Source organism: Schistocerca americana, chromosome 5 (genome assembly GCF_021461395.2).
Source record: "Schistocerca americana isolate TAMUIC-IGC-003095 chromosome 5, iqSchAmer2.1, whole genome shotgun sequence".
Taxonomy (NCBI): Eukaryota; Metazoa; Arthropoda; class Insecta; order Orthoptera; family Acrididae; genus Schistocerca; species Schistocerca americana.
In genome coordinates, this window is record NC_060123.1 from 471,460,553 (window position 1) to 471,475,369 (window position 14,817).

The 14,817-nt window shown below is 37.1% G+C and overlaps 1 protein-coding gene across 1 annotated transcript in view; it reads right to left on the reverse strand.

Annotated features, from left to right (window-relative positions):
* The window catches only part of LOC124616676 (39S ribosomal protein L15, mitochondrial), a 61,034-nt gene extending 47,117 nt beyond the window's left edge, over nucleotides 1-13,917 (reverse strand). The window contains exons 1-2 of the mRNA XM_047145005.1: nucleotides 13,725-13,917; nucleotides 9,149-9,303 (exon numbers count right to left, since the gene is read on the reverse strand). Of these exons, the coding sequence (XP_047000961.1) occupies nucleotides 9,149-9,303; nucleotides 13,725-13,826 (257 nt within the window). The 5' untranslated portion in view covers nucleotides 13,827-13,917. The remainder of the gene's footprint in view (nucleotides 1-9,148; nucleotides 9,304-13,724) is intronic.
* Nucleotides 13,918-14,817: the final 900 nt, after the last annotated feature.

Below are 14,817 nucleotides of genomic sequence, written 5' to 3' on the forward strand. Positions count from 1 at the left end.
TTAGAAGTAATGCTTTTACATTATTATGCCTAATTAGGCTGGTGACCGTATAACTATTTCAGTTAACAGTAATCTGTTACTGCTACTTTTTTCAAAATTATTTTCTTTCTGTTAACTACCTACAGCTATTCTTACGAAATTAAGGTTTGTTGCCTATTTTCCATTAGGCAAACCCAGTCAATTCTCTAAACTCCTCTCAGAGGGTAACATTTACTGCTGCCTTGTGACAGAAATAAACATTGTCGTCACAAGGTTAAACTGCATGTCGGTATAACAAGCGGAGCAGTAGTGTTATAAGTGGTCTTCAGAACTTGTTCTGAATTTTAGGTGCTTCAATGGGCCGCTTTAAATTAATACATGTAGTAAATTTTCCACTCAGACAACTGGAATAAATATTACACTGGTAACTTGAGCATTATTTAAAAGTCTTAGTAAGGTGATGTTGAAATTTAAGGTAACTGTGATTGCAGAAGGATTTGAATTTGTTGGTGAGCTCAAAAGAACTGAAGAGGCAAGGTGTCTCAAGAGAAAAAAATGCAGTGAAGAGTTAGATTCAAAGCCGTACCTATCCGTCCATTGTATTTATTTATTTAAGCTGATCATATTGGGGCCTTCAGATCCTCTCTTACATCAGACTAGGGCTTTAGACAACATAGTATTTTTTTAAATAATAGGAACCTAAGAAGTGTCAACAACTGTAATATGGTAAACAATAAAAAATAGTATTAACAGGATTAAAAATGATTTGATTGTATGTACAGAAAGTGAGAATTAGTAGTACGAAAAAAATACAAGGCCATCTTATATTCACAGATTTAACTACTGCTGCCCAGGTTAATAAAATGGCTCTGAGCACTATGCGACTTAACATCTCAGGTCATCAGTCGCCTAGAACTTAGAACTAATTAAACCTAACTAACCTAAGGACATCATACACAGCCATGCCCGAGGCAGGATTCGAACCTGCGACCGTAGCGGTCGCTCGGCTCCAGACCGTAGCGCCTAGAACCGCACGGCCACTCCGGCCGGCCCAGGTTAATATTTTTGTGTTGTTTAATGGAGTATATAGGGTTGTCTTCCATTTACAGATGAAACTTTGGCTATGGAGGTCACATACAGATTCAGAAATGCAGGGCTGGCCAAATAATACAGGTTCAACACTTCCCGACACACCAAAGCGCACGATACAGTACTGACATTGCTTGAACAATTAGGTGACATTTGAGCCACTTGAGAAGCTATGAACTAGCCATGTTTTGTTTAAAATTTGACAATTTTGTGAAACAGAGGAGGAAATAGCACTAAATTCTATCATCTTACAAACTCTTGTTGTATTTGAACAGGTTTGCAATAAAAGTGCTTGTACTTATGTGGATACCATGTACAAATATTAATGTTGCTTGTTAAGTAAAGGTAACATTCAAAAGCCAAAATGTCATCTTTCAAAAAAGATTACTAGATTCTGAACCCAGAACAATATTTTATTTGTGGAAGACTAATGATTTACCAAGTGGGTTGCAAATTAGAAATTTAGACACTGTTAATACATTGGAATACCAGGTACATGCGCTACCAGTGATAGTGTTTGTTGCGGTGCTGCGGGCACATTTAGAATTTGTCCCGGTACCTTCGGGTAAAAGCTGGTGTCAGCAGGCCAGCGCTGTGGCCATGGCAACATCAAAAGGACTGGAGCAGAAGTGCTGGAACTCTTTGCCTCGCATTGCCTTGACACTTCGAGACATTACAACACTGCGGCTACATAAAGCCCATCCTGCTGTCACAGTCATTCAGTGTGGATAGTTTCGTTCAGTGCATGCTGCTGAAGTGTTTAGTGTTCTGACTTTAGTGTCTAGTGGACTATTTTATATGACTATATTTTATTCGTTAACTTTAGTCTTTTAGTGTATTGTGAATTAAGTTCATAATCGATAAATTTATTATAAAAAACATGCGCTTGTAAGTTGCTGATACTGCAAGTCAACCTCCAACAATTGTTGTGTCATCAATTGCTTCATCTTCAGGTGAGAACTGTTCACAGCCAAAATATTGACAATCCAGTAAAGGAAGATCATTTCAGAAGTCTTGGTTGATCAAATATACATGGCTAGAATTGAAGCATCTACTGAAAAAGTATTTTTGCAAAACCTGCAAAGAGACAGATGCTAAAAATCTATTACAATTTTCTTCAAAAAAAGGATGATGCATTTACTTCTATAGGGTTTTCTAACTGGAAAAAGGTTTTGGAAAAATTCCATCTTCATGAAAATACGTTTATGCATGAAGAAGATGTTCTGAAACTAAATTCTATCACTAACCGAAGTTTGGCCTCCCAATTGAATGAACAGTTAGATAGTGATATGAAGAAAGGCAGTTTAGCTCTTGAGGCAATTTTTACTACTGTGCAATTTCTATGCCGACAAGGACTAGCAATTAGAAGGCACAAAGATGTAAACTCAAATTTCTTTCAGTTGTTGGAACTCCGAAAGAATGACATACCTGAGTTTAAAGATCGGTTAGGGCATTCGGGGTATAAGTGGACGTCCCACGATGTTCAAAACGAGATCATTGATCTACTAGGAGAGTCTGTGTTGAGAAAGTTATTGGCTTCAGTCAAGAAGACCGAACATTTTTCTACTATGGTTGACGAGACAAGTGATTCTTCGATTCACGAACAACTGACATTTTGTATTTGTACTGTTGATGATCCCTTAAACATCAACAAAGACTTTATTGGCTTATACGAGACCCCCAACACTGAATCACAAACTCTGTTTAGTATTTTAAGACTTTTTGCTCGTCTTCAATTGTCAATGAATAACTTAAGAGAACAGTGCTATGATGGAGCCTCGAATATGAGAGGTAAGTTCAAAGGAGCAAAAAAAAGTTAGTTTTGGATATACAACCAAAGGCATGTTATGTGTACTACACTGCTCACAGTTTAGACTTGGCAGTTGTAGACAGTCTCCGCCATCTTACGTCTATGAGGGATATTATGGCTTTAGCCAAGGACTTAATAATCACTGTAAGTGTCTCGAACAAAACGATGGGACTTATCAGATGGATACGCTTTGAGAGCAGCGACGACCAAGCTAGTCTATGACCCCTTTGCCCGACTCTATGGACTATGCGAGCTTCTAGTATCTTGAGAATAGTGAAGAACTTTGAAGAACTTCTAGTTTTTTTTAAACATTTTCTACAGAGGATAAAACAGTGGCAGGTAACAAATGTGCAGCTACCTTGAGTCAATGTTCTTTTTACATCTTTATTGCCATGTAATGAACCCAGTAGAGGATGTCAATGAAAAAATTCAATGCCCTCATCTAAGTGTTGCTGATATGGAAAAAATATATGAGGGCTTGATTTGTATATTGAATGGAAGACATGATAGTTCCGAACACTTTTGGGAACTGTGTTTACAATAAAAAACCTTCACAAGTTGATGATCCTTTGCTTCCTTGAAATTGAAGTATACCAAAGAAGTAAGAAAACAACGAAGCCAGCTCACCGTACACTTTCAAAACGCCAAAGGAATAGTACAAAGTTATTTACATTGAAGTTTGTGAAACGGTGCAATCTTGCATTAGTGAGCAGTTTGCTTCAACTGGAATCACACAGGTCATTGCAGTAGAACAAGAGTGCTTGTTTTTAGTAAACAGAGGTAAAACAGACTTGGGAAAAAAAAAATCAACGGAGTTTTTCAAAAATGACCTAGACATTGAGAGACTGCACTTACACTTTAATATATTAGCCGATATCGCTAATAAAAAAACAACTGGTCTTAAAAAACAAGTGTGATGTAAGAAAGTACATTACACAATAGCCTGCAGCTGGAGAAATGTTGTGCATTAAGCTTCTCCAAGTGGTTCCAATAGTGACAGCAACAGCTGAATGGTCATTTAGCACCCTTAGATGTCTGAAGTCATATCTCTGATCAACAATGGAACAGAAGCGACTGAACAACTTGGCTGTTCTTCATGCCCACCAAGATGTTTTGGATGAATTGGATATCCGATCAGTCATCAACAACTTCATATTTAGTAATCCAGTCAGACAGTCGACATCTGCACCTTTAAAGACACTCTAGACTTAATAATGGAATTTAGAGAAATATTAAAAATCATTATAAACTAGAGAATTAAATACATACATAATGTTAAATTTTCAGTTTCAAAATATTAGTACTAGTCTAGTACTGTATTACTATATTACTGTTAGTTATTTAAATATTTTTAGGGTGTAAGACCCAATTAAAATCTGCTATTTACATACTTTTTTACTGAAAGTATTAGGCATACTGTATTAACTTTATTAACTGTATTAAAGCATTAACTTTGAGATATTGTTTTTATTTAATGAAACCTGAGTCTTATTCAAAGTAAGCTTAAATTAGCTATTTCACTTATTAATCAAAGTGCTATTACTGTGCGACAGCAATATTTTATGTTTTATTCTTTTAACGATAGTTTAGGATTTATTTAAATATAATTTTAGTCTTTTCAGAGCTTTACATTCACCGCTCTGTAATAGTCTATAAGCATAATTATTACTGTAAATTAAATTAGCTTTTTACAAAAATACCATGTGTGTGTTAGGTTCTGTTTCTTTTCCAAAGCCAAAAAATGTGTCAGGTCTGTCGAGTTTTCCGGAGTGTCGAGTTATCGAGAATCCAGTTTTTGGGTTCTAATGTTGATCGTATGACTAAAACGCTTAAAAAAAAAAAAAAAAAAAAAACTTTAAAACTCACTATTTTTCCATCTAAAATTTAGAAGATTTCTCGAGGCAAGATCCCAGTATGGGTCCTGCCAATATTTTTTATAAGTCGGCGCCCCTGCCATGGCCCATCACTGAGACTATATACCAACAGATGTGAGTAGATTGCAGGAAGAGCAAAAGTTCGAAAATTGGACTGAATCGTGACTGCATTCTTTTATTTATATATTAGTTGCTGTTGTCAACCATTCCCTTTAATTTATTTTATTTTTCTGTGTATTATTAAAATGTAGATAATCAATAATCTGCTACACACTCTGAGATCCCAAAGAATGGCAGTAGCTGCAAGTGGCTCGGTCTTTCAATGTATACAGAAAAATACCAATAAAAAGTACAGAACAGCTTTTAACAATGGAAGCATGGTGAGCTTGCACAGGCCATTCTATTTGTTTTTTGCTTTATTCTAGATGTCTGTGTGTGAAGACTGGGAAAAGAAAATTCACTTTCTCTGAAACTCAGAGTAGATTTTCCTTTCTTGAAACAAAATAAATGTCTACGAATGCAGAATGTACTTCATGTCATTCAGTTTTCTCCAGTGAACAAGGAAAGCACGCTGAAATAACAACACATTAAGAAAAAACAGCACTTGGTGGCAGTTTTCGCGAGAACTTCCAGTAGTATAACTTCCTTTGTAAGTATGAAACAATTACAAACTGAGCAATATAAACACATAACTGCTGAAGAAGGGCTGACTGTTTCATACTGCAAAGCACAACCACTTATTCCGTTCAATATGCTGCACAGCTCTTATTATCAGAGAAATTCATACATTCCAGGACAAAGTGCAAGTCACTTTTACTGGATGCTTTATCACCATACGCAATGCATGAAGTGCAATCAGAACTTAAAGACACTAAGTACATGTCTGTGATGGCTGATGCGTCAGATCACAAAAGTTTACAACTACTAGCCCCAATTGTAGTCACATATTTCACCCCTGCAGAAGATATTCAGCACAAAATAATCTATTTCCAGAACAATGGTGGAGAAACAATAGAATTATTAGCTATTTATGTCCTGGGCTTCTTAAGAAAGGTTAATGTAATTGAGAAGATTGTTGCATTTTGTGTAGATAACTGTAACACTAATTTTGGTGGGTACAAGAGGGCTGGGACAAACAGTGTTTATTCCAAAATGAACATTCAAGACATTGGTAGTATAGACCATTTGGTACACAGAGGTGTACAAACAACTGCAGACATTATTCCTATCGATATATTAACTGTAGTAGGTAAAATATTTAATATTCTCATATTTATACTGGGCATATGGAAGAACTGAAATCATTTTGTGATTTGTTTGCTACTAAATACAAGCAGGTTCTGGGAAATAAAAAAAACCAGATGGTTGTCATTTCTGCAAGGAGTTACAACACTTACTGATAGTTATGAACCTCTGAAGTCTTGTTTCATGTCTCAGGATAGGTGTCCTCCATTGCTGACAGTTTTTTTAGGAACCCCAGTCATTACTTTGGTTTCATTTCATGCAAAGCCAACTTAAAATGTTTTCAAATTCAATCCAAAAGTTGCAAATAACCAAAATTTCTGTTACTGAATCACCCGAGGAACTAGAATTGCTTAAAAAAAAGAAAAAAAAAACAAGAAATGCAGTAAGTTACAAACGTCAGCTGTTTCTTCAGTGTTACTTTAGGAAATGGTGGTCGTTTCACTCAATTAACTATTACAAATTTATTTTATGACACTTTTGTTAGCTATTTACGAAAGTGAATTTCTCCACATAAGCCTCCAAAATCATTTCATTGCATAACATTGAAAAATTCTGTATCCTGGAATGGGGCCTTAAAAAGTCTGGAAAATTCTTTAAGACAATATATTCTGGCAAATGAAGATCAATTATTTGATAAATTAAAACTGTTCGAGAAAACCTGAAGAATGGGGGAAAAATAATGTGGATACTGATAAGAGATGACTTCACGTATTCTACATACTTAAAAACGTAGGCATTTCATGTATAAATATAGAGGTGTTTGTGAGTTTTGCTCTTGCAAAACAGGTACAAATGCTGTTATGGAAAGAGTCTTTTCAATTGTTAATTCCCTTTGGATTGATGAAAAAATTGTCCTACTACTCAAACTATTGAAGCAACTGCAAGTGTCAAGCATCGTTTTTCGACACATTAGTCTCAGGAATTCTGCAACCGCCTATTAAACACTCCAAAACTCTTCCAAGACACCAGATCTTTTGATAAGGGCAAAGTTAATAGTGATGCTCTGCATTCAGAAGCCCCCAAGTTCATGTTATGATGTCTGTAATACTGTGTGTGTGCAGTTTAATTCTGTCCGAATTCTTGGAAAAAATTGACAAATTAGAATATGATTCAGTGTCATGTATGTTTTTCAGTATGTTATTAAAATAAATTATCTGCATGTGTAAATGTTAGTTTTCATTTGTCTTATTAAAGCAGCACTGACTTCTACGAAGTATATTTTATTTGTAAGTAGTGTCCTGTTTTGTCCCATTTTTCTCATTTCCGTTTATCAGTAATGTCTCCTTTTTTAAATAAAAAATCTGGCCACCCTACAACAGTGAAAGATACAAAACGTATTTCTAGGTGAACAAAAGTGATTTTTTATGGCATAGCAAATTCTTACAGAGGAGAAATTTGGGTTGACTGCACACGCTAATAGTGATGGAATATGAGAAAGGTCTGATAGGAAAGGCGGATGAAATGGGACAATGTGTGTGTGAAGGGACATTAGTGTTGCCTCAGTAGATATTTCATTAACTGCCTTTTGAAGCTGGAGATGTTCAAGAGTGGCATTCCTGCTATCGAAACGGACTTTGACAAAGCAGCTAAGTGATGGTAGTGAAAGAAATGATTTTGCTCTGATGGGAACAAGTGCTTCTGCTATGTTCTTCAGACAAGAGAATTAAGGTCAAGGAGAGGTGTGTGTGTGTGTGTGTGTGTGTGTGTGTGTGTGTGTGTGTGTGAGAGAGAGAGAGAGAGAGAGAGAGAGAGAGAGAGAGAGAGAGAGAGAGAGAGAGAGAGAGAGTGTGTACACTAATAAGGCAGTTAAGGAGATAGGGTATGGAAATCTCTGCATTTGTCTGCACATATCCAGGATAGCTGCACGTTAAGTTAGTGAAATATGAGTAAAGAGTCGAATGTCACAGATATATCAAATTCCGGCATTCATTACCAGTTCCAGGTGTCATGAACTTTCCTAGCAAACAACTTTCAGGATAACATCACTGTAGTCAACAATCTTAAGAATCAGTATTTATGCAAGCTGCTTTTCCAGGTCAAAAGGGAAGAGATTTTTACATTTTTGTAGGGCATAGAAAGACGCTGGTGCCTTCTTGCAAATAATTTGTAATGAAAATGGAAACAAAATTAAGTTAATACATTATTCACAAAATAAATTAAAAAAATTATATTCCTTGCTCATCAATTTCTTACATGCACAGAAATTTTCAGTGCCATTGGATAACAGGACCTGGAGTAATTATTGATAAAAAATGAACTACAAAAACACACTTGCAAACATGAGAAGTTAACAGAATCTTATAAAATCATGATGGGTTGCAATGACATTTCATCAAATGAAACAAAGGCTCAGATCCAAACAGTTAAAAAAATCAATGTCAATTTCAGGTGACTGCAGGACAGTTGTTTCAATGAGGTCATAGCCTGTCAGTATCCAAATAAGTTTGTTCACTCGCCCTTAGGACTTCTGTGGACAGATGTTCAATATGACTCAAATTTTTATGGATCGATATTCTATAAAACAGTACACTTAGGAGATAGACAGACTTTTGAATATTCTGTCAACAGCTCTGACTAGTGGCGTAATGATGTCACATTTTGGTACAAACATTCACTGTTTCATTGTTAGCTGGTGAAGGTAATGATCGTGAAAGGAAAAGAACCTAGTTGTGGACAGACTGATCTGTAGATTAGCCCAATATCTTTGTTATAGTGAAAGGTGACAGTTTGGTTGAGTTGGCGATGCCAATGAATGTGAAAGTAAAAAAGCTGGTTGTGATGATGGAGTGACCTGTATCTTAGCCTGTTTGAAAAAATTGCCACTTATGTCATGTTATAGCCACCATGTTGTTTACATTGTTTGTCGTCACATTTCCTATGCCACTGGTCAAAGCCAATAACTTATCAAATATGCTTCTTTATCCCCTAACGTTTATGTTTTACGTTATATAAATGATTGCAACAAACCATAAATCAGTCACAAAATGCACACTATGGCATGAGCAAATTAATCAATGTGACACATCAGCTACAAGTGGAATCCAAATTAAAACTAACTGTAACTCTGGTGCACTCAAAACAATTTAAATTGCTCTAAAGTGTGCAGAAAATTATGTGCCATATTACAGTTTTTTACTTCATCTATACTTACTGATGCCCCTTGTAATAAGGCTCATAGCCAAATCGCAGGTAAAAAGGATTGTTACCAGTTTCATAGCCCAGTCGCATAAAATTCTGTCTCTGACCAGAGCCTTTGTTTCCAGCTCCATGTTTATCTCCTCCATGTTGTGCCCTTCCTCTCTTAGTCTGAAAACATAAAACACACTAGCAGTGACATTTACCCCTCCAAACAAACCCAATGTTTTATGTTTATGTCTCTGTCAGTAACAGTATTCGAGATAAGTACAGAATAAGTGAAGCTAACGTGTACCATGGTAAGGAGTCTACACAATAAGATGTACCTCTTAGGCTATTATGATTTATTTTTCACCACAGGTCATTATCAAGTAATATACTGTTAACAGAGACGTACAACTCATACAAACTGTATAGTGTGAAAACCAGACATAAAATAACTAGGTAAAGACTACAGTCATCCAGAGTAAATGGAAATACGGAAGCATCCGATCCCACCCGTCTGCTTTGACCCATGACGTCACAAATATGGCGGAAACAAAAACAAACACACACACTTTCCACAAGAAGCCTAATGACACTAACGGGACAAGCGCGGGAAATGGGGTGTTTTGGGTGGGGGGCAAACTAAATATAAACAAATTTAGACGCCTTGCGTAGCTACAACGTGTAAGTGAAGACAGCCATGCATGAATACCCACCCACCTCCCCAGGGGTCGTAACCCCTGCAACCCATAGAAGATAAAGATGCTTCAGTAGCTGATTAGTGCTTTTTGTCTTTTTAAAAAAAAAAAAAAAAAAAAAAAATCTCGCGGGATAGAACGAACAGATCAGAAAGATAAATATAATAAACTAAAACAGAAATTGGAGGAAACAGATAATTAAAATAAGTAATAAGTGTTTTTAAATTTTAAAAAATCTCACGAGATAGAACGAACAGAACAGAAAAGTAAATAAAATAAGATAAAACAGAACTGGAGACAGCCACACTCAAACCAAACTCCGCGCCGTCATGACGTCACACACGGCAACATCCTTACGTCACGGGTCAAAGCCGACGCGTGGGATCGGACGCTTCTGTCGACCCGAGTAAATAATAGGTGATGGTGAAATTCTCTGACAAGGTCCCAAATAGCAAAGACTGTATGAGCAGAAAATAATATTTACTTCAGTGTCAATACCATGTAACTGATGTTAAATTAATTAATTCATTGTACAATCACTTGACTGAAATACTTGTGTGTGCACTTTTCAGTCTTATTATAAGAATAAATGACTGTCATACCAGTCTGCATTAAAATAAAGAAAATATGTCTAGTATGACTCAATCTGTAGTGTGATTTGTCTGGCTTGACACTTCCCAGCAGGTTCAAACTCTGTTATGAACTGGGAATCAAACATTATACCTTGCCTTCCAAAGGCAATACTCATACAGTCTGATGAATCCAGGTCTGAGTCACAACAACCGTCACAACTTAAATTCTACACTTCTCACTGAACGAGGTGCTGCAGTGGTTAGCACTCTGGACTTCCATTGAGGAGGATGATGATTCAAGCCCGTGTCCAGCCATCCTGATTTAGGTTTTCCACTATTTACCTAAATCGCTTCAGGCAAATGCCGGGATAGTTCCTTAGAAAGGAAATCTGATGGAACCGATGACCTTGTTATTTGGTCTCCCCGCCAAATCAAGCAACCAACCATTATCTTACTCCTACTTTCCAAACTTCACAGAAGTTCTACTTGCTTACACAGTGAGACTAGCATTCCTAGAAGAAACAGTATCACCAAGAAATGTCTTAGTAACAGTGTAAGGGTTCAAGTCATGCTTGAATAGCTCAATCGGTACAGCATTACCCACAAAAGGCTATGGTCCATGTTTGAGTCCCGAATCAGCACACTGTACGCATCTGCCAGTCAATTTCAAAGGTAATATGGAAAGTGAAGAAGATTGATAATAAGGTATTTAAAATATCTTGTAAACAGAAAAGAGAAGTGGGGGCCTACACACAATTGGCAGAACTAGTCGAGTTCTGATATTATTTGTACATCATACAAAAATGATTGCAACATGTTAAGGGAAGGTAGTAAAACGCCCAGATACCAATACTGCTGGTCGACAGAAGCGTCCGATCCCATGCGTCGGCTTTGACCCGTGACGTAAGGGTGTTGTCGTGTGTGACGTCATGACGGCGCGTGCTGTCTGGTGGTATGTTCAGGGTTTTCGTTTGTGTGGTGTAATGGGCTCAGTTTGCTTTTGCTTAATATCCAGAATTGTTCGATTGTCGGCTGTATTTGTAGTGGAATTCGTTTCAGTGAGTTAACGATTTTGTGTGAAGGTTAATTTAGTGTTGTTCGCTGTACGTCGTGTGGTAATTTTAGTAAAATTAATCAGTTTTTGTTTTTGTTCAGGAATGGATATGACGGATAAAATTAAGTGTGCAGGTCAAGGGAAGTGTTCGATCCCAATGTGTGGCTATGTATGTTGCTATTGATATCGGGAGATGTTTTTGAGCTATATAGGCCAAGTAAAATGTTTGATCCTAATTTATGGGATCGGGTGCTGCTGTTGAGCAATATATGTCAAGGGAAGTGTCCGATTCCAGATGATATTGTGTTTAGTGGTATTTGGGAAGTTTTGTGATGTCGGCTTTTTTTTTTCGTCGTTTTGTGTGGTTTTGTATGGGGGGTGGGTGTCTAAATTTGTTTATATTTAGTTTTCCCAAACCCAAAAACACCCCATTTCCCGCGCTTGTCCTGTTAGTGTCATTAGGCTTTTTGTGGAAAGTGTGTGTGTTTGTTTTTCGATGTATTTTCGTCCTCATAATGTGTACGTAACGCCTTTATATGCGCCATACTGGAATCGTGGTTTATGGTCGTTTCCGCCATATTTGTGACGTCATGGGTCAAAGCAGACGGGCGGGATCGGATGCTTCCGTATTTCCAATACTGCACTATGTACACCATGACAAAATAATGCCAATAACAGACCTAAAAATGTATGGAATTAGGGAAACATGAGGCCAAGCAGTCAGATAAAGTACAAGATCCTAACAAAGTTGAAGAGAATGATTAAACTGTGACTGATTATTCACAAGTACCTACTGAATACATTTAATAAGGCTCAATGGAAGAACCGAGGTGATATATTGTTCCCCGGAAAGATTACTTGATTGATAGGGCCATTTATTACTCATCATATATCACAAGTCTTAAATACAGAAATTTAGCCGATAGACCTAGAATGTTCTGTTATCGATACAACGTATCTGACTGCGAAATATCATAATAGTCTCTATGAAAAAAATTAAATTTTACGGAATTTTTTAAACAATAGAACTGAATTTCACTAAGATCCATAACCATTTCCAGGAGGGGATACAATTAATTCAGCACTGTATGAAAAGTATGTTAATCATGTGTAAAACATTAACATACATCAGTGAGTATGGTACAAAAACGCAAAAATTTTTGGCCGTGCATACCCACGAAAATTGCTTAAACCATGTATTAATCCAGGAATCATTTCAACGTGATAAAGAATTTGCCATCATAATATGATGAAAATCAATACCTCACAATATACACACACATAGAATATACAAGTACGTTTCTACGAGGAAGGGCATGTGGTGAACTGTGGTCTTAGTGAATGAACCACTCCAGCATTTGCCTGAAATGGTTTATGAAAACCATGGCAAACCTAAATCAGGATGGTCAAACAGAACTAATCCCATCCTCCCAAATATGTCAGCGTCTTCCTACTGTCACTGCCACATTCGGCTGGTCTCTGTTGTACAATGTTCTTTTGATAACACACGGTATGTACCTGATAACTTATACTGTAAAACAAACATAGTAGGCCTAATGCATTTTTCAAATAGTAACTTTTGTTCACTTCTTATTTGACACTTTTGGAAACCTGCATCATCTTAACATATAACAAATGTAAGCAGGTTAAATCTGTAAATTGACTTTTACACTATTTTGATACAAATCAAGCATATTATTCATTCAAGTTGCCAATGCACAATTATGTGATAAGTGTTTCCAAAAGACAAGTTTCGCTCTATGGATCTAACTAAGCATGGTGGAAGTTATTCAGTGGATGCTCCTTGAATTTTTCGCAGTTTACGTGCGATGTATGTGCCTAATATGTACAAAAATATTCGTCAGGGATTTGTTTGTTTAATACTAGTTTTCGGAATTTACCTTACAGTTTTATTTTTTAAAAGAACACGCGTAAAAAATGATTTGCAAACATAGAAATTAGTCTAGGTTACAAAAAGTGGTCACATAAACCTTTATTTTTCATGTACATTCGTCGCCTTCGCCAACTCACAACCAATTTATCACCTTTCAATCTAATCCAGCGATCGGGGAGCGCTACGGGCGACTGTCACCACAGCCAAGAATTATGTCAAGGGGTGAGGGCTACGGGTGAGTTGGCACTGTCACACTACATTTCTCCTAAGAAAACTTATTTCGTTATCTGTGAACGCTGTAATACTTCCGAAGTTTATAATAGTTCGTGACACTACCATATATAAAATATTGTTGTGCATTATCTGGATATCAATATAAAGTGTTTTACCTTCTTACGTGATCCTGGATTATTGCGAATATTTGCTAGTGTCACCCGCGGGAGAGATCGTAGTAGCTGTGCTGCCTTACTTAGCTTTTCACCGGCTCCCATTTTTCCTGCTTTAATTCTCTATTTACAAAACATCCTGATTTCCAAAGTATTTCTTTCCACACATGCGGCTGCTTCCAAACAGTGATCTCTGATTTCGAGAAAGAACACCTCCTATACTTGCCAGCGTAAAGCCCGGTCCACACGCAACGATCTGTCTGCGCAGACATCGGCGCAGATGTCTGTACATGCAAAAGATCGCTGCAAATGTGGTGTGTTCACACGACACAAACCCCAATCTACTACTCGCCCGCCATCTGTCGGTGTAGAAAAGAAATATCAGTGGCAAGCGACTACGCTCCCCGAAAACGTCAAAATTTAATTCAGTTATTTTGAAAAATAGAAATGGAGGAAGTTCTGTTGTGGTCTGTGTTCGCAACTTGTGTTGCAAAAAACATTCAGACCAACCGCAGGAAACAGAGAAAGCGGTCAAAATGGTGCAGACAGTGGCTGCTAAAGCGAAAGCAGTTTTGTCACGTAAATTTACTGCGAGAGTTGCAGGGTGAACCTGTTTTGTTTTACATAACCTCGTGTTCCATTTCCTCGCACATTGGCACTCCAATTTCATCTTCAATTGTACTCCTGCTTGGTCTTGGCGTTTCTTGGTCACTAAGAAAGCCAAGTAGATCAAAATACCATAACGTTGGCTGGTATACTTGATCTACTCCTACACCAGATCTTCTAGATTTCTGAACTTTGGATAACTCTTTTCGGTAAACAGTTCGCTGACAGACTAATTTACTTGACTTGCCTTCATGAACTCATCTTTCAGGAAAGCGTAAATAGCTTCACATGTGTTGGGTATTATTTCACACAATGCATGTTTCGATATTGCAGATGAAAATTCCAAATCATTGTAGCTCCTTCCTGTTGCTAGGAATCTTAATGTTAGTGCCAGGCGTTCATGAGGAGAAATTTCCCTTCTCATACAAGTATTTTTCTCATAATATGAGGGGTTACATGCTTTAAGAGATAATTATAAGTTTCGACATCC